This window comes from Rhipicephalus sanguineus, chromosome 1, assembly GCF_013339695.2.
Source record: "Rhipicephalus sanguineus isolate Rsan-2018 chromosome 1, BIME_Rsan_1.4, whole genome shotgun sequence".
Classification (NCBI taxonomy): domain Eukaryota; kingdom Metazoa; phylum Arthropoda; class Arachnida; order Ixodida; family Ixodidae; genus Rhipicephalus; species Rhipicephalus sanguineus.
The window spans coordinates 136563232-136580305 of record NC_051176.1 but is presented as its reverse complement, the minus strand read 5'-3'; the positions used below and the strand labels follow the sequence as shown (position 1 = coordinate 136580305).

At 44.6% G+C, this 17074-nt stretch overlaps 1 protein-coding gene across 1 annotated transcript in view; it reads right to left on the bottom strand.

The window, feature by feature from the left end:
- Positions 1-1126: 1126 nt before the first annotated feature.
- LOC119386997 (nose resistant to fluoxetine protein 6) overlaps positions 1127-17074 on the bottom strand; it is a 93451-nt gene continuing 77503 nt past the window's right edge. Inside the window, exons 8-13 of the mRNA XM_037654302.2 lie at positions 15958-16040; positions 13088-13210; positions 8819-8939; positions 6318-6507; positions 3405-3547; positions 1127-1632 (exon numbers count right to left, since the gene is read on the bottom strand). Coding sequence (XP_037510230.2) covers positions 1420-1632; positions 3405-3547; positions 6318-6507; positions 8819-8939; positions 13088-13210; positions 15958-16040 — 873 coding nt within the window. The 3' untranslated portion in view covers positions 1127-1419. The remainder of the gene's footprint in view (positions 1633-3404; positions 3548-6317; positions 6508-8818; positions 8940-13087; positions 13211-15957; positions 16041-17074) is intronic.

Genomic DNA, 17074 nt, shown 5'->3' with positions numbered 1-17074 from the left:
GTTTAATTTCTTCCACATATTTGTCACTATATTCAATTGTGCACGTTTATTTCTTTAGCTCGTGTCGCTCATTGATAACAGCAGCGACGCCGCGGGACGCGACGCTGCGGGACACGACGCTAATAACTAACCCGCTTGAAATTAACGCATCAAGGATGACAAGGCACCTTTACAAAGAGAGATCCCCCATCGAAACGTCGGCCAGCCTGTCTGAGCCACCTTCACCTGCTGATTAAACCTATCCGTACGTTGTGTTTCCATGCGTCGGCTCTCACCGTGACTTTGGAGTGCAACTTTGACGGGCGCTTTTCTGTTGAGAGGCCGACCAAGTAGACGCATCAAACTGCCAACTCTGAAAAAGCACACACAGAGAAGCTTGTTTTATTGCGATAGCAATTATATGGACAGTCTGTGTTGGATTTTGCCGTCGCCGTCGCCGCCGTCATGCACCATATATGTATAAGTATCTATATATATATAAAAGCCCCAAAGAAAAATCATTCAGAAAAGTGCTTCCGAAGCGCGGAATCGAACCAGGGACTTCTTGCTCCGCAGCGAGTGGCGCTAACTACTACGCCACAAAACGCAGATCTTCCACGTAGCTAACGGCGAGCATTATATACACACCCTTTACCACTGAACGGACTCAGAGACGGCAGGCGATAATAAGCGTTTCTTCATTACCAGCGAGATGGCGCTAGGAGCCCGACGGTCGCATTTAAAAGTCGTCGGCGAGCTCGCTCTCTTCTTCTTATATTTGCTCATGGGAGAAGCTTGCGCTTCCGCTGTCTGCTCGCGCGGTTTTCTCGTGGTGAGGGGAAGAGGAATGTTTCACGCTTTCACCGTGATGTCCGCGCTCATGTTACGGAGCTTACGAAAGTCACTCGATCTCAAGGGACGCCGCTAAACGAACAAACAGAAGATGAGCGCGAACTATCAAGTGTCACAGCTCGACACTTGAAGCACGCTAGTTTCCTTCGCTGCTTCGGCCGCCTTTGCAACAGAAGCGATGTTCAAACTGAGAGTATCCATTGGCGAGCCTCACTTCGTATAGCATTAGTTCCTTGCTATCGCATTCATTGCTTCGCCCTTGCGGCGAAACTGTGACTTTTTTGATAAAGCAATTACTTTCTTTATCACATATATTCGTCGCGATGAGGATGTTCAGGTACGGTATGCCATTTTACAGCGTGGTCGTGCAGCGGAAAGTCCGCAACCGGGACACTTTTGGAGGTAGTTCGTGTGGGTCTGTATATAAACCTATTCGAATGCAACATACATTAGGTTTTTCATTACGTTGAACCGAAGATCTGGCTAGACCTGCCGCGACATCATGAGATCCAGCGGCACACCGTCAGACCAGGTGATTTTCTGCAAGACCCTGTGCAGTGTTTTGCACAAAAAAAAAAAGACAACTCACTAGCACCGCGAGAACACATCTTCCTTTTTTTTCTCTGGACTCGCACTGTCTTCGTTCACTTCAGTTCTCCGCTTCTGCTTCCGCGCTCTTCCACCTCCTGTGAGCTTGCTAAAAGCGAGCTTGTCGAGTGCTGCTGTCGGTGCCTCGCAGGCCAGGTACGAAAAGTACGCCAGGATGAAGCTCCAATCAAGCACTGAGAACAGCATCGTAACCTGCACAACGGATCAAGAAAGCGATTCGTTTCGACTTCTCTTATGTGCGTAGCAATAGAGGCGGACATTTACCCTTCTAATTTTATCTGTGAAGCATGCAAAAACGTCTATCGCTGTTGTAGGCCTAATGACGCCGGACATCGTATTAAGAATGCGTATTCAGTGCAAACTACCGCATACAAAGAGAAAATCGCCACAAGTGGGTCGCGTTGCCAAATAGTAAGCTTACAACCCTGTATGCATGAATTTGGTACATAGAGTTGTTAATCACTCCCTGTTCAATCATCACCTGATCAAATCTTGCAGTCATTGTTTAAATATATTTTTACGTTATAACAGCCTGATGAGATCGTACACAAGACGTCAGCGACAGCTGGGCAACTTTCCGTTCCACAAAATATTTCGTAAACGCGAGACCATGTAAAATTGTGTACAAACTTCCAGCTCCCATATGCGGGTGATCTTCGACGTGCAGTACTTTTTCACGCTGGAAACAAATGCGTGGCCCATGAACCGCTGAAAACGTGAGCAATAAGTACAATTGTGAACGTTAGAATTACATATGATAACACCATTCGGATACCAAAAACCTGCTTGAAATATCTATATGGCTTTTACATTACGTACGGCAGCCCCTGCAAGTTTACTTGAACTCGATCACCCAATATACTTAAAAAAATAGCGCGAAATTTCTATTTTCAAGAACTATATGGCTGTGGTGAAAAGCCGAGCAAATGATATCATTGAAAAGAAGGAAACCGTTCCCTTTTTAGGGCACAGCTATGACAGGATAGCGTCTAAAGAAGTGATTTGTTGCTTGCGCCATTAAGAGTTCGTAGGTATTTAGAATGCACAGTGTTTGCAATAAAAGCTGCTGGGCCTATGAATTGATGCAGTGATGCCGCTGTGACGTTTTGGATCCATCATTTATAGGTCCAGTGAGGCAGCTGAAATAATTTTGAAAATACAAGCAGCGTTTTTCTTCTATAATAAGGAGCTTTAACACAAGACCAACTCCAACACCACGTATTTAAAACGTATGATATGTAGAAATAGTTTTATCAGACAACCTACCTACCGATTTGAATGAAATATGTTTCATTTGAGAGATAAAGTTCACTTGCAGTGACTGTAGGAAGACAGCTTTCCATTTAAAGCTAGCAAATGTGTATAGAAATTGCCGAATAATCGGTTATTTTAAGAAATGAGATAACGAAATTTAGAAATTCGTAACTCTGCACCAAAAATAAATGCTGATGTTTCGTGAAGTGCATCCATAAGATAATATAGAGCGAACATCCCTGATGTATGTAGCTAAGGCTTAGATTAACTTGCAACAATGTTTTCAAAGGTTTTGAAAAAGTCTGACTCACGAATTAGCAGTATACTTGAGAAAAAGATCAAATGAATCCTTTTTTTTTTACGTTTGGGATCCATGATTTAATGAAGTGTGCATAATAGGAATGCCATTTTATAAAATTTAGATATAAAACTGCGAACTTTACATTGTCGTTTTGATTTGCCATTTTCAACACATTTGTAACAGTAAGATTGGGCTAAATAAAAATTAACTTGATACATTCCATAGACTTCATATTTCACCTCGAATGGCAAAAAACAACAACAATCAAACTCGGTAGATTGGCTGTCCAGAAAGAATGATTTCTTCGTTGTCATATGTTTTCAGATAGAGACCTCAAAGTAAAGTGCCCCCTTACGTTCACTAGAATTTAGCTAGCTAAAAAGCACGCAGCTCTGTGACTGGTGTTTACCTGGTTGAAGTCTGACCAGTGCATACGCTCCCTCGAGGAGTGTAGCAGCAGCTCGATGAATGGATAGTGGATGAGGTAGACGCCAAATGAGAGCTTGCTAAGGGGCACGAAGAGATTCCAGGATAGGAATTTGCCCACAGGTCCTGCAGGGTAATATGTATCGCAATATGTAAAACACACACACACACACACAAACACGCACATACATACATACATACATACATACATACATACATACATACATACATACATACATACATACATACATACATACATACATACATACATACATACATACATACATACATACATACATACATACATACATACATACATACATATATTGCCACAGTAAACTACCTATGTTCGAGTGCTACGCTCATCGCTCTATACCAGGGCCGTATATCAGAGCCCTTCATTGTGAACAAGGCTACTTTGTGGGAGCCGAAACCTCAGTAAATATTTTCAACCATCGTCCGTGTCCATCAATGTTTTCATCACGGTTTCATCCCGACCAGACGAGATTTCGTCAATTTCTCGACTTCATACTAGGGATCTTCATACCAGGGAATTTTCGACTATCTCCGATTATTCTGAAAAAAAATCGTGCTAGCATTTGTGAATATCAGAACTAGTTATTGACGCGTTAAATTTCGGGAAAACATTTTGTGTTACCAAGGGGGAGCTTCGAACTTTAGGCACGGAAATGAATCACTGTGTCGCGCTAAATAATTTATGTAAAATTACTGGTTTGAGCTATTACTGCGAAGCAATTTTTTTCTTAATGTCAAGGCGCTGATCTTTCACGAATATGATAGGTTGTTCATTTTTATTTTACCTTTCATTATTTTTGATCTTCATGAAAAATCGCAAAATTCTGCATGTTTAGCGGTTTTTAAAACAAGCACAAATTTTTTTTCGCAAGTAATATATTCACATTCTGTGCTTTATAGGTCCCTATAATAAAGGAAAAAATACTGCGGGAGAGAATGAAGTAGAAACGTTGCCGCAATATTGTGACAAATATGGGAAAATCAGCATTTTGACACATATTGCGGCTTCATTTACGCAATGTATCGTTCCAAGTAATAATATGACTTATACATCGTTGTGATATCCCCTGATATGCCAGTTTTGATATATTACAAGTTATGGAGACGACCAGGAGAGCACCCAGACCTAGGTGGCTATAGATAGATAGATACGTAGATTCAAACTGCCAAAGTGCCTGATGCTCGCAAAGAAATACTTCGCATTTAATAATTAACGGCACAATAAAGGTATAGCTTGCTTAAGTTGTTTTTATGACGTTTCGGGTAGAAGTCAACGCGTGATCGCTTACCACTGGTTTGCGTCATAAAATTTTGCATCCAAGGTGCACATGCTCGAGATGATTCGATAGCGTCCCCATAAATAACACATCAGTCACCATTACAGGACGGGCTTTTAACACTTTCAGCACCCTATGACCCTTAAGACAAAGGAGTGATGAAAATGTTAAATCCCGTCCAAAAATGGTGACTGACGTGTCATTTATAGGCACGATATCAAATCATCGCGAACATTTACACCTAGGTTACATCATATCATCAGGCAAACCAGTGGTAAGCGATCACGGCTTGGCCTATACCTGAACCATAAAAACATGGCTGATCCCTCCGTCATAGGAATAGGTATCACACGAAAGTGAAACGTGTCTTCACAGAAGCTGTTGACTGTTCATTGTGCATTGATCTATGAGAGCTACAATGTCTGTTGGTGTTTGTTTGGCAGCTACAGCACCGTTTGACCTGGATGCACACACGTTGACTTGCTGAATGCTGATTTTCCACACTCTGTCACAATATTGTGGTAATGTTTCTGCTTCATTCGCTCCCGCAGCTTTTTTGTCATTTATTATAGGAACCTATAAAGCGCAGAATGTGAATAAATTACTCGCTAAAAAACCTGTACATTTTCTAAAATCCGCTAAAGATGCAGCATCTTGCGTTTTTTCGTGAAGGCCAAAAATAATGAAAGGTTAAACAAAAATGAATAACCTATCATAGTCATGAAATATCAGCGCCTTAACATTAAGAAAAAAATTGTTTCGTAGTAATGGCTCACGTCAGTAATTTTATATAAATTATTTAGCGAGACAGAGTTTCACTTCCGTGCCCAAAGCCCGAAGCACCCTCTAGGCGACACAAAATGTTGTCCCGAAGTATAATGCCTCGATAACTGCTTCTCACATTCCCATATACTAGCACTTTTTTTGTCAGCGTGATCGGATATGGTCGAATATTTACCTGTTACACTTGATATTGAATGACCCATTCGGGGCCACCTCCGGGAAGGAGACAAATTAAGGTAAAATCAGCCCGAAAGGAGACGCACCGTGGTAGCGACCGCAAGGCGTGTATACCGCGGCTATATGAAGTAAACTTCACGAGTTTTATTGGCCGTATATGTTGCAGAAAACGATAACTTCCTAAAGAGTCAGATTTGTTTGGCGCACGCACGTACATGCAAGGGAACTACGACTGCTCGCTCTCAAAATGCTAGCACGGTGAACAGGGCAGCCAGAGCTGAGTTGACACTTAGTTTGGCTTTTCGCTTCAACGCGTCTCCGAAAGCTAAAACACCGTGAGCCTCAACAGCAAGTTGCGGGAAGACAGTGTATACACGAAGCTAGCAGCAATCGACAGTCTTGCTGAGCCTTTACACGCGCCGCAGATAACCACTAACATATACAGGCTTCGTGGACCCCCTATACGCTCGGCCACGCAGCTGTAAACGGGAAAATACGTGCACATATTGGCGTCAACTTAGCAAAGTCACTCAGCAGAAGAGACATTTCGAGTCCCAGAGTATCAGGCCGAATTCACTTCCGGAAACGGCGCCTTTACGCTATGCTCAAGCCTGTAGACCTACCACCTCGGCCTGAGGAGCACGTGAGAGTGATCCAAGCGAGCAAGAACGACCACATGGCGCGGTCTGAAAATGCGGCGAGCAAGGTTCCCGCTTTCGAGGTAGGATCCGGGCTCTTGTACCAGGCGAGCTTCATGAAGACGCAGCAAAGTCCACAGCTAGCAGCTATGCACCAGCCGGCCGCTTGCATTGTCTGCACCAGCAAGAAAGTATCATCAGATGGTCGAACACACACACACACACACACACACACACACACACACACACACACACACACACACACACACACACACACACACACACACACACACACACACACACACACACACACACACACACACACACACACACGCGCGCGCGCGCGCGCACGCACGCACGCACGCACACACACACACGCGCACTCACGCATGCACACAAACACAAACGCACACACACACAGCGCTTTGTCTGCCCGACATGTTCATTACCACATGTCAAAGGAATGTCATATACCACCCGTGTTGCATATGTTATGTATTTGTTCACATGGTTCACAGCACATCCACCCTTTGCCTGATTATTTGCTAGCTTTTTATCCACTCAACCAGATGTTGCCTACCTTATTCCTAACAGAAAACAGTACGTCTATGCCATACCTGGAATGCACCTTCTTTAACCCGCGCGCATTTTGTGTACGTACGGAACTACGGCACGTTTTCTGTTGCTTCCTCACTTCTGTCACAGTCACGTTGGTTGTTGGGGTGCTCAATGTTGCGAACCACAGAGCCACTTTGGTTGCTGGGGTGCTGAACGTTGCGAAGCATAGCGTTACAAATAGAGGCAAGCACATTTCTCGGGAGTCCAGCGTTCAACAAACGCGGTATCTGTATATTAAAGGCTTGACTTAAAATATGGGAACAAAGTTTTTAGCAGCGGAGCTGTGCTAAGGCTGGACCTGACGACAGATGAGTGTCCGCGCTTGATGTCATGCACCGGTTCCGAGATACACCCATAGATGACATAACTGCCTCAGGCGCGGACAAAGCGGTAGCCGCACAGTGAAACGGGGAAGCGCGGCTAGAGCGTGAATAGGGCCTAAAGCAATCCCACAACAACCAGTTCCCAGGTACACCCACAGATGACGTAACTGCTGCGGTCGCGGTGATCTCAAGGGAAACAGAGGAGAAGCGCAGCTCCGCTGCAGATTTCACACTGTGTGGAACTGGGGTAAGGTTCATTCAGTGCATCCTTCAGTACGACAGTCGCTACTGCCCTCTTAACAATCTTGGAATGGCCAGAATTATAGCTCGGGATGTGAACAAAGGTAGTGTTCACCGAAAGGTAAACGAATGTCTAGGAACTTGTTCACCAGAAGTTAAACAAGTTAATAGGCATTCATTTAGCTTTTTTTTTTCAGTTTTCTTCGACGACGACTGTTATTATTTTTTTATTATATGGTGTTTAGGAGATGTTAGCGCTTTCGTGCAGATCCGGCTACTCCTCTTCACAGATAATAGGATACATGAAAATCTCAGTAATCAAAAAGAAAAAAAAATATACGTAAGAGAGCACCTACGCAGAGTTCATGTAAGTGCATTCACATAACAACACGAAAAAAAAAAAGTCACAGTTTCGCCGCAACGGCGAAGCAATGAATGCGATGGCAATAAATTGGAATGTAACGCGAAGAACGGAAAGCAGCTCCAAATTGCCAGCGCGTCGCTCGAGCCCAAAGGACGCACGAAAAGAACGCACACAGGACGAGCGCGAACTATCATGCGTCACAGCTCGACACTTGAAGCGCACTGCTCAAACATAAAGCAGGACGCACGAAACAAACGAACAGGTACACACAGGACGAGCGCGAACTAACTGTCACAGTTGTTACTTATTTCTGTTCGAACAGCGCGCTCCTTTCGCAAACGCGGCCGCTGCAGCAAGCGAAGCGACCTTCGTACGCTCTGTGACTTCAGCGCCGATATCTCGGGGAAAGCACAAGACATACAACCGCCCGCTCCAACCCCCCCCCCCCCGACCACCCCCTTCTTTCCTCGAGATAAGCGCACGAAGGCGACCACGCCCTGTAGGGCGAAGAGCAACGTCGTTCGCAGGAGCGGGGCGACGATCTTTAAAGCGCGCACATCGCGCCATCTATGTGGTGACCTGGAAAGCATGCTGAAGAAAATGGTGTATATAAATAGCTCGCCGTTAGCAGGCTGAAAGGCGGTACTGTTGGCGGCGTAACCGTCTAACGCCGCGCGTTGGAAAGCGAGAGGTCGCCTGTTCGATTGCACGTGTCGGAAAGTTTTTCTTAAATATTGCTCATCGTGGCTGTTATATATATATATATATATATATATATATATATATACATATACGGTGCATGACGGCGGCAACGGCGACGGCGACGGCAAAAATCAGCCGACACTGTCCATATAATTGTTATCGCAATAAAAAACACAAAATAGAGTCCCGTCACATAATATATCTCACATAAAATGTTATTTATTGTGCCTCTAACTTACCTTTGTAATTTTGCGCTCCCTGAAATCATCCATGATGAGGAACGTTATGCAGCCACTGAAGTAAGGCAGGGCGTGAATGAAAGGCAGTATGTAGTATTCGTGAACAGTCACGATAGTTCTTCTGTAAGCCAAAGAGCATTAGTAATAGTTAGGGAACAGATAGTGCCGTTGGTCGTCTGCAAGAAGAGTGCTGACGGCAGAAATCACCCAAAATTGTTCGTTTATGAGAAGCATAGATAATAAAGAAGAGATGCTAAAATTAAGGCAACATCTGTGTTTAAATATCATTGGCCATATGCACACATCCCATTTCAAATAAATTGATGAAAGCATATGGACATTCTTAAGATATGTACAAAATTACATAAATTAGTCACATCTTCATAATTGTCCTGTTTAGGCACCAATAAATACCTCATATCTTCAGCAATTTACTACAAGACGCTGGACGCGTTCTTGCGAGAAAACTGAGGTGGTGGGATGTTGCCTTGTACATGTTCCGGTGAGCCGTGGTAATTACGGAGTACATAATTGCATATTTATTGCGCATGCATATTTACTTTGCATTAAAAGTGAGAAATCTACTCGAAGTAAATGCGCGAGTTACGATGAGCAGTCAAAAAGTTCAGGGGAAATTGGAGACTTGATGCGGGGAGAAACCGTTGACAATGGAATTTCGCTGCAGCCAACGTTTCGACAAGTGGCCCTGACGGAAACAAGTCCACTTCTTGAAACGTTGGCTCCAGCGACATTCCCTTTTCACCGATTTCATATTGGCTTCAAGCAGTAGTAAGTACGTAACAAAGCTATTCTCCCATCGCTGCTGTCGTTAGCGGCACCTCGACCACCGCACGACATAGCGATCTCTTCAGCAAAGTGACCATCCTGAACAACTTATGGAGCCCGCTGCAAGTTTAGTCAATAGAAATTAGTCATTAAAATTGTTGAGTTCACCCAACGCTCAGTTTTTGTTTATTTTTTTGTACATCAGTAGTCACAAAGGCAAAAACAAATCACGTGCAAAAATATGTATACGGTGCCTTGAGGGGTTACATAAGAAACTTCGTTGAATGCAAATACCTCCAATGTACAGTCTTCCGATTTTTTAACAGTACCACGCGAGCGTCGACTGGCCGGACGTTAAGCGCCTTCTAGCAACGTGAAGTGATGGACTCAGCAAGAGAGGAACGTGTCCTGAAGAGTAGCCCACTAGTAGCGTAAACTTTGTCTGCTAGGTTCTTCCGACCAGCACTACACAGCACTATTAAACTGCTACATTGCCGGCTTATACGAAATAGCAAAGGTGTGTGCCGCTGGCTCGCGGCTTTTTTTTCTTCAGCGTGCGGTGCTCCAGTGCGCATGCACAGACAAAGAACGAACAATAAGGACAAAGTTTAAAAAGTTCAAAGCGTATAAAATGTACTGCTGCGGCATATCTGTTAAAAAAAGACGCGTACGTACTGGTGCACGCAAAGATGCTGTCTCCGATAAACAGGAAAGCTTTCCGCTAAGCTAATCACGAGAGGTGGTGTTATGCCTGTGGCAAGAGCATAGCACACAAAGCTTGCGCTACAAGTGAACCTAGTGCGCATGCGCTGCTCTTCCTGATTTCGTCGCTTCGCGTCGCTGGAAGGTGCTGACCGGCCGGTCAGTCGACGCTAGCGCGATACTGCTCATAATGAATGTTGTTGAGGTTTAACATCCCAAAACCATAATAATAATATCTGGGGTTTTACGTCCCGAAACCACGATATGATTATGAGGGAGGCTGTAGTGGAAAGCTCCGAAAATTTTGACCATCTAGTGTTCTTTAACGTGCACTGACATCGCACAGTACACGAGCCTCTACCATTTCGCCTCCACCGAAATGCGACTGCCACGACCGAGATCAAACCCGCGACTTTCGGGCCAAAAGCTGAGCTCCGTAACCACTGATCCACTGTGGCGGACCTCTCAAAAACCACGATGTGATTATGACGGACGCTGTAGTGTAGGGCTCTAGAAATTTCGACTTCCTGGTGTTCTTTAATGTGCACCTAAAGACCTAGATCTAAGTACACGGGCCTCAAGTTTTCGCCTCCACCTAAAATGCGACAGCCGCGGCAAGGATTCCATCCCGCGGCCTTCGGATCAGCAGTCGAACACCATAACCATTAGACCACCGTGGCGGGTCGTGCGGTACTATCAAAAAATGGGGAAGCAGTACTTTCACAACGCCGAGCCCAAATCACTCTGCGCCAGCTCAGATAACGTACGAAAAATTCACTTCTAGCTTTAGTTGTCACTCGAAGCTAGCATTCGCCACATTCTGGCGATATATGCGCCGATGATTAGGAAATCACAACGACGAACATGACCTCCAACGTTTACGCTTCACTCGTACACGACCATCGTCGGCTTAGTGATCGTCATCAATTATTCGTCAGTTATGTTCGTCATGCATACGATATGCTTCTTTATTCCGGGGATGTATTCAGAAGAGATAAGCGTTGTGCTAGTTGGTCGCACTTTTTAACTACACAAAAAATAAGCGGGAATATCCTAGACCAGGACACGTCCTCGTTATTCTGAGCAGTCAGGCTCCGTTCCTCGTATATTTATACAGATCACTTGCGCTTATGACTTGCGGTTAACGTCTCCTGTGTTCTTTGGTGTAGCCCACTTGTTGTACAGGCACGGTTGCCGCCGCGCTTGCCGTAAAGGCTCGTTCACACCTGCGACTAGCGCCGGTCATGCGACCAAGTTGGTCGCAAATGGCTGCTTTGGTCGCAAAGCCACTGCTTTGCCTCAGTCGCTCGCTGCTCGATTTTTCAATCACGCGACTGCAGTCGCAAACCTCTGGACCAATCAGATACGCAGGATCTTATATTGCGGGGCAATAACAATGCGAGCAAAGGTGAATTCCACGTGGCGACGGGTATAAGTCGCATGCTGTTGTGAGCATCGATCGCGTTGATTCGCTTTTCGGTCGCTAGTCACAAATGTTAGGCGACCGGTGCTAGTTGCAGATGTGAACGAGCCTTAAACTTTAAGGATTTACTGCTTCGAAGTTTTAGACGCAAGGGCAAACTCATAAGCCGTGATAGCTTAGCGGCTAAGGCGTTGCATTGCTAAGTTCGAGGACGCGGGCTCGATTTCAGGCCATGGTGGTACTCAGATTTAGGTGCACGTTATAGAATTCCAGGTGGCCAAAATTCATTCAGAGTCTTCTACTATCTCGCGCCTCTTACAGCGGATGTAGCGCACACATTCTAAGAATCTATTTCTTTCTAAATTAAACAATTTAGGAATTATAGTACAGCGCGCTGGAGTAAATATTCTCTAGTCAATTGTAAGCTGCAGGTATATGGAACACAGTAAAGAAATATTGAATGTGACTTTGGAGTTCCTCACTTAGGTACTCCTTCAAGCAAGTGAGCATCCTAGCTGACTTTGAAACGTAATGGTATAAGTTCCTTGCCGCGTGCTGCGCAATAATGTTTGGCTCATATGTTCACGTGAGCCTCGACTATACCGATCGGCAGCGTTTTCCCGCTGTCTTTCTTCCGAGCGAACGACACCCGTCCGTCCTACAGCGAGTCAAAAGGGTGATTGCTGACAACAGCGCTAGCGCGATCTCTACGTCACGAGACAACGGGGCACTACGATTGGCTTGAAATGCCGCCGCCGAGTATCGCGACACTTGTGAATCGTGGCATCGGCAGTGGCCTGGGGGCGGTAGGCGCCAGAAATTCTTGTTCTACGCGTCTCTTGTGTACAAACGCGATAGGCTAGAATCTGGTCATATATAGAGCTTTACTGTAAAACTTATTTATTCGAAGCTTAGTAGATAAAGAAAGAGTAACGAAAATATTCAGCTCTGCGAGTACGTCTCCCAGCGGTAACTTAATGGTGCAAGAGCGTAATCAGCCGTCATGTAGATTAATAGGTATGCCTCAATATCGCAATACGGAAAGCGTTTGGTGGTCAGTCGTATGAGCAATATTTCCTCAACTTTGATTAACCGGTCGCCAGTGATTAAATGATGCTGACATAGTTGGGGTTGACAGTTATTAAGGGCTTCCGAAAGTCTTCATTGGAACGCTCTGAGAGACGTCCACCGCATGTATGAGACATCAAACACGACAGTTTCCTGTACACAAGCACCGACCGCTTTGCTACATGCACTTACTGTCGCAAAAACGGGGCCTACTGCCATCAATAGAAAGCTTGCATAACAATCAGTTAAAACCTGCGATGTTTACGCCCACATATCACTGTTGTACTTACTCAGGTGTTTCTGCAGGAAATATCATGAATGGTAGCGCATTAGAGGACGCCAATTCCCAGGCTGCAATGCCATATCCAAGCAGAGACAGCAGGGCAAATGTTCCAATGGCCAGCGTTTTCCGGCTGCACGAATTCAATATTCGCTGCTGCTATTATTTGCAGAAAAAAAAAAGAATACACTTTCTTCAACCACGTCCATTCGTCCAATTCTCCTTCCCCTGCCTCCTTTTTTAAAATTCAATATTCCAACTCATTACATGCATTGTCTCCGCTTTTATTAGAAAACCACACAGAAACTTTACAGCGCCAGCTTACGGGGAAGATATTTAGGCCTTTATTTTAAGTATCTATTTCTACTTTTTGAAAGAGCCTACCTGTACCCCATACCTGTACCCCATACCTGTACCCCATACCTGTTCTTCCTTTAGTATAGCAACACCAAAACCTTCTTCAACAAAATGAGGAGTTGTGCTAGTTGGTTAAAATTCATATTGAGCAGATGTCGAGGTCCGCCAACACACAAACGAATATTAAAACAGCGCTTTCACTGTCAGCTATATTTAGTATTCGTCCGTGTGCTGGTGCACTTCGAGGCCTGCTCAATACGAAGCACGCCTTCTTTTTTTTTTTTTGGAAAACTCAGATTTCGCTTACTTTTCTCAACGCACCAGCTTTTTCACCTATTTCTCTATTAATGAAGAACAGAGTGAATTACCTAGGGGCACAAAAAAAATTGGAGGAAGCTAAATCTTCACCTTCAAGAGTGCAATGCAATAGAATAATCGCCCTCTCATTCGCTTGCCACGCTTCGCCTCACGGTGGACACCTCAACCGCGCCGCGAGGAAATTTCCTCTGTACGCGTAATATTGGCTGCTTTAAGCTCTCCTAGAATATATACTGCAAGTACAGTTGCGAAGTGCCCGTATACGCCATAATTCGTCACATTGTGAAACAGGGGCGTAGCCAGAAATTTTTTTTTGGGGGGGGGGGGGGGGTTCAACCATACTTTATGTATGTTCGTGCGTGCGTTTGTATGTTGTGCGTGCCTATATACGCAAGCAAAACTGAAAAATTTCGGGGGGGGGGGTTGAACCCCCCCAACCCTTCCCCCCCTTGGCTACGCCCCTGTTGTGAAATAGTGAAGTACCCAATTGCAGTAAAACTGAGAGCTGGGCGAGTTGGTATGAATTCATGTTGAAACTTTTTTAGCGCGCACAAAAGACGGAGGACACAGAAAGAAGGTACAAAACGAGCGCTTACTCACAACTGATTTATTTTTTGAAAGCGACTAAACATATAAGCAGAAATAATCATCACAAAGCATGCGCGGAGCAAGTCATGAGGCATATTAGCAGATTACAACAAGTTAACCACAGTTCAAAAAAGACATTTCTTTATCAGTAAGCGCCACCGATGGTTGACTAATACAATTTTTCCCACACCTACTTATATGGAAAGCTTCAGTGACTTCACGTGTTAGTTTATCATTATGAGCAAACAAAATGTCCGTCTCACTGAAAACAGGATTACAATGACATGATTTGCAATGATTGGACAAGTGCCAAAACGTCTCTTTTCCCAAAGAACTGTTATGTTCTTTTAGACGAGTATTGATGCAGCGACCTGTTTGTCCGATATACATATTTCCACAAGCCCTATTCTGCATCTTATGAACTTAGAGTCTTCTTTTAGCCCACAACTACATTTTTTCTCTTTTTTGTTAAACTTTTTGGCAACTGCCTGGCACAACTGTTGCACTTTTATGGGAGCGCTGAAAACAACATCAACGTCATACCTGCGCGCTAAAAAAGTTGAACAAGTGAAGTACCCATTACGCGTCCGTATAAGGCCATACGCGCGCCTACGTAGCTGCACACTTTGTTGATGCTTTGACTGATGACGGTGATGATCAATTTTGCCTGAGCGCTTTGTAATGGATGGGCCTTTAAACCGCCCGCTCTTTGCGCAGTTTACGTGGTGACATATGCCTGGTGCAAATCTACGCTGATGCCACGCAATATTACTTCTGTTAATACGACCACTCGCGCTACATGACGCCTGTATAGGTGTTTTTTTTTCTCCCGAAGCAGTTTCAAGCACCGGCGTGGCTCTGTGGCAGAACACCTGACTGCCACGCAGTGTATGTCTGGGTCCGATTCCGACTCGAACGCCTGTTTTACTCTTTTGCATCCATCGCGATTTTTCGCGCCTTTCCAATGCCTACGACGCCGACACCGACGCCATCACCGGCATTTCTGCGGCACGGGCTCTTTAATGCTATCACGTTAGAACCCCGCTAACGGAAGTAGTTTCTGCCCTGACAAATACAAGACCACTGACAGGAACGCTGGCTCTAGTGACATTACTTGTTCGGCAAATTCTAATCTATGCTATTTGGGTCACTTTTAGTTTACTATTATTTTGACATTTTCATCGACACAAACGAAGAGAACGGTCATGTTGGTCAAAATTGTCTTTTAGCAGATCGTTTCACGCAAGACACACACTGTTAAAATGAGAAGGAAAGTGATGTGTCATATATTTTTTTTTTTTTGTCCTTGAGATAATCGCTCAGATTCACTCATAACATTTTTCAGTAAGCAGAAACTCCCAGAGAGTAATATATGATTCCCTGCGACCGCATAATAAAATATATTGCATATCATTAATTTATCTTCAAAAGAAGGCAATCAAATTTTGTGGCGCGTATATGGAAAGCGCCTAAAGAACAATTCAATTTCATAAAACTTTGCATCTTTGTAACGCCTTCTGGCTTCCGTCATTTCCTCTTATTGCCTGAATGGTGCGCAGCTTCTCTTAACGCTGCTTTTTCCTGTCAAATTTTCACTTCTTTGGTGCAATAGCTCACCCTTGCAGCAACGCCAGCGTGAGAAGAGAAACCACGAAGAGCTGGAAGTCAGCGGACAGGTACCACGTGTGACCAAGGACGTGCTGCAATTTGAACAACATTCTGTGAGAAGACTCGTAAGACGTAAATTTTACCCCTGAAAACGCTGTAATAGGAAAATTTCGCAAAACTGGCTGTGCGGTTCCTGATGTGCCCACTGAGCAGACTGCTTTTAGAAACATTTGCAGTTAGCACTATTTTCCAAAAGTAGTTTAAGTTGCATTGTTGCCGCTAGGCGTGCGGATAAATTTTATGCCCCTTTCTTCCCCCCAAACTCTCGTGCTGCTCCTCCTCCGTCTAGACCCGGCAGGCAGCAAACTGCTGGATCGAAGTCCTCGCTGTGAGGAGAACAAAAGAAAGGGAGTAGATTGTGGAGCCGTTTTTTTTTGTTTGATTGTTTGTTTGTTTTTGAGACGCTCACACGGAAGCCGGAATGATAGTGCCTCAAAAAGGGATGGAAGCAGTAACTGGGGAGCAGTCTAAATGAGCAAGAAACTGTTTACAGTATAAAGGTCGAAAAAACAAGGAAATAATTTTACATGCTATATACTTTCAGGGAACAAGAAGAGAATAAAGAGCACGCGTAATGCTTCAACACCATATAGGAAAACCCTTTCACCTGTGCAGGGTAGCAAACCAGAAATAAAGCCTTCGACACGCTCAATCGCTCAATTCTATATAGCAAGCTTGATTCATATATTATCACCGGACCGGCTTTAAACCCTTTTAATAGTTATCTGCTTAACCAACAATACGTGGTCCTCACTGGTGGCTCTTACTCTAGCACTAAGATTACTAATCAAGGTGTTCCTGAGTGGTTCATTCTTGGTCCCCTGCTTTTAACAGTTTATTTAAAGGGGTCATGAAGCACCCCTTGGGCTTGTTGAAAAAACACAACCCGTGGAAAGCTGACACGGCTATGAACTCCTCTGCAAAATATTACAGTCGTCGTAAAGGCCACAAGCGGAGCGCGAAGTTGCCGTTTCCTCAGGCGCCCTCTTTTCAAACAGAGGCTGGTTTTCACTCTCGTCGGTGGGCGGGGCGTCTGCACGTTGACTTCGCGGAGACATAGCATGCT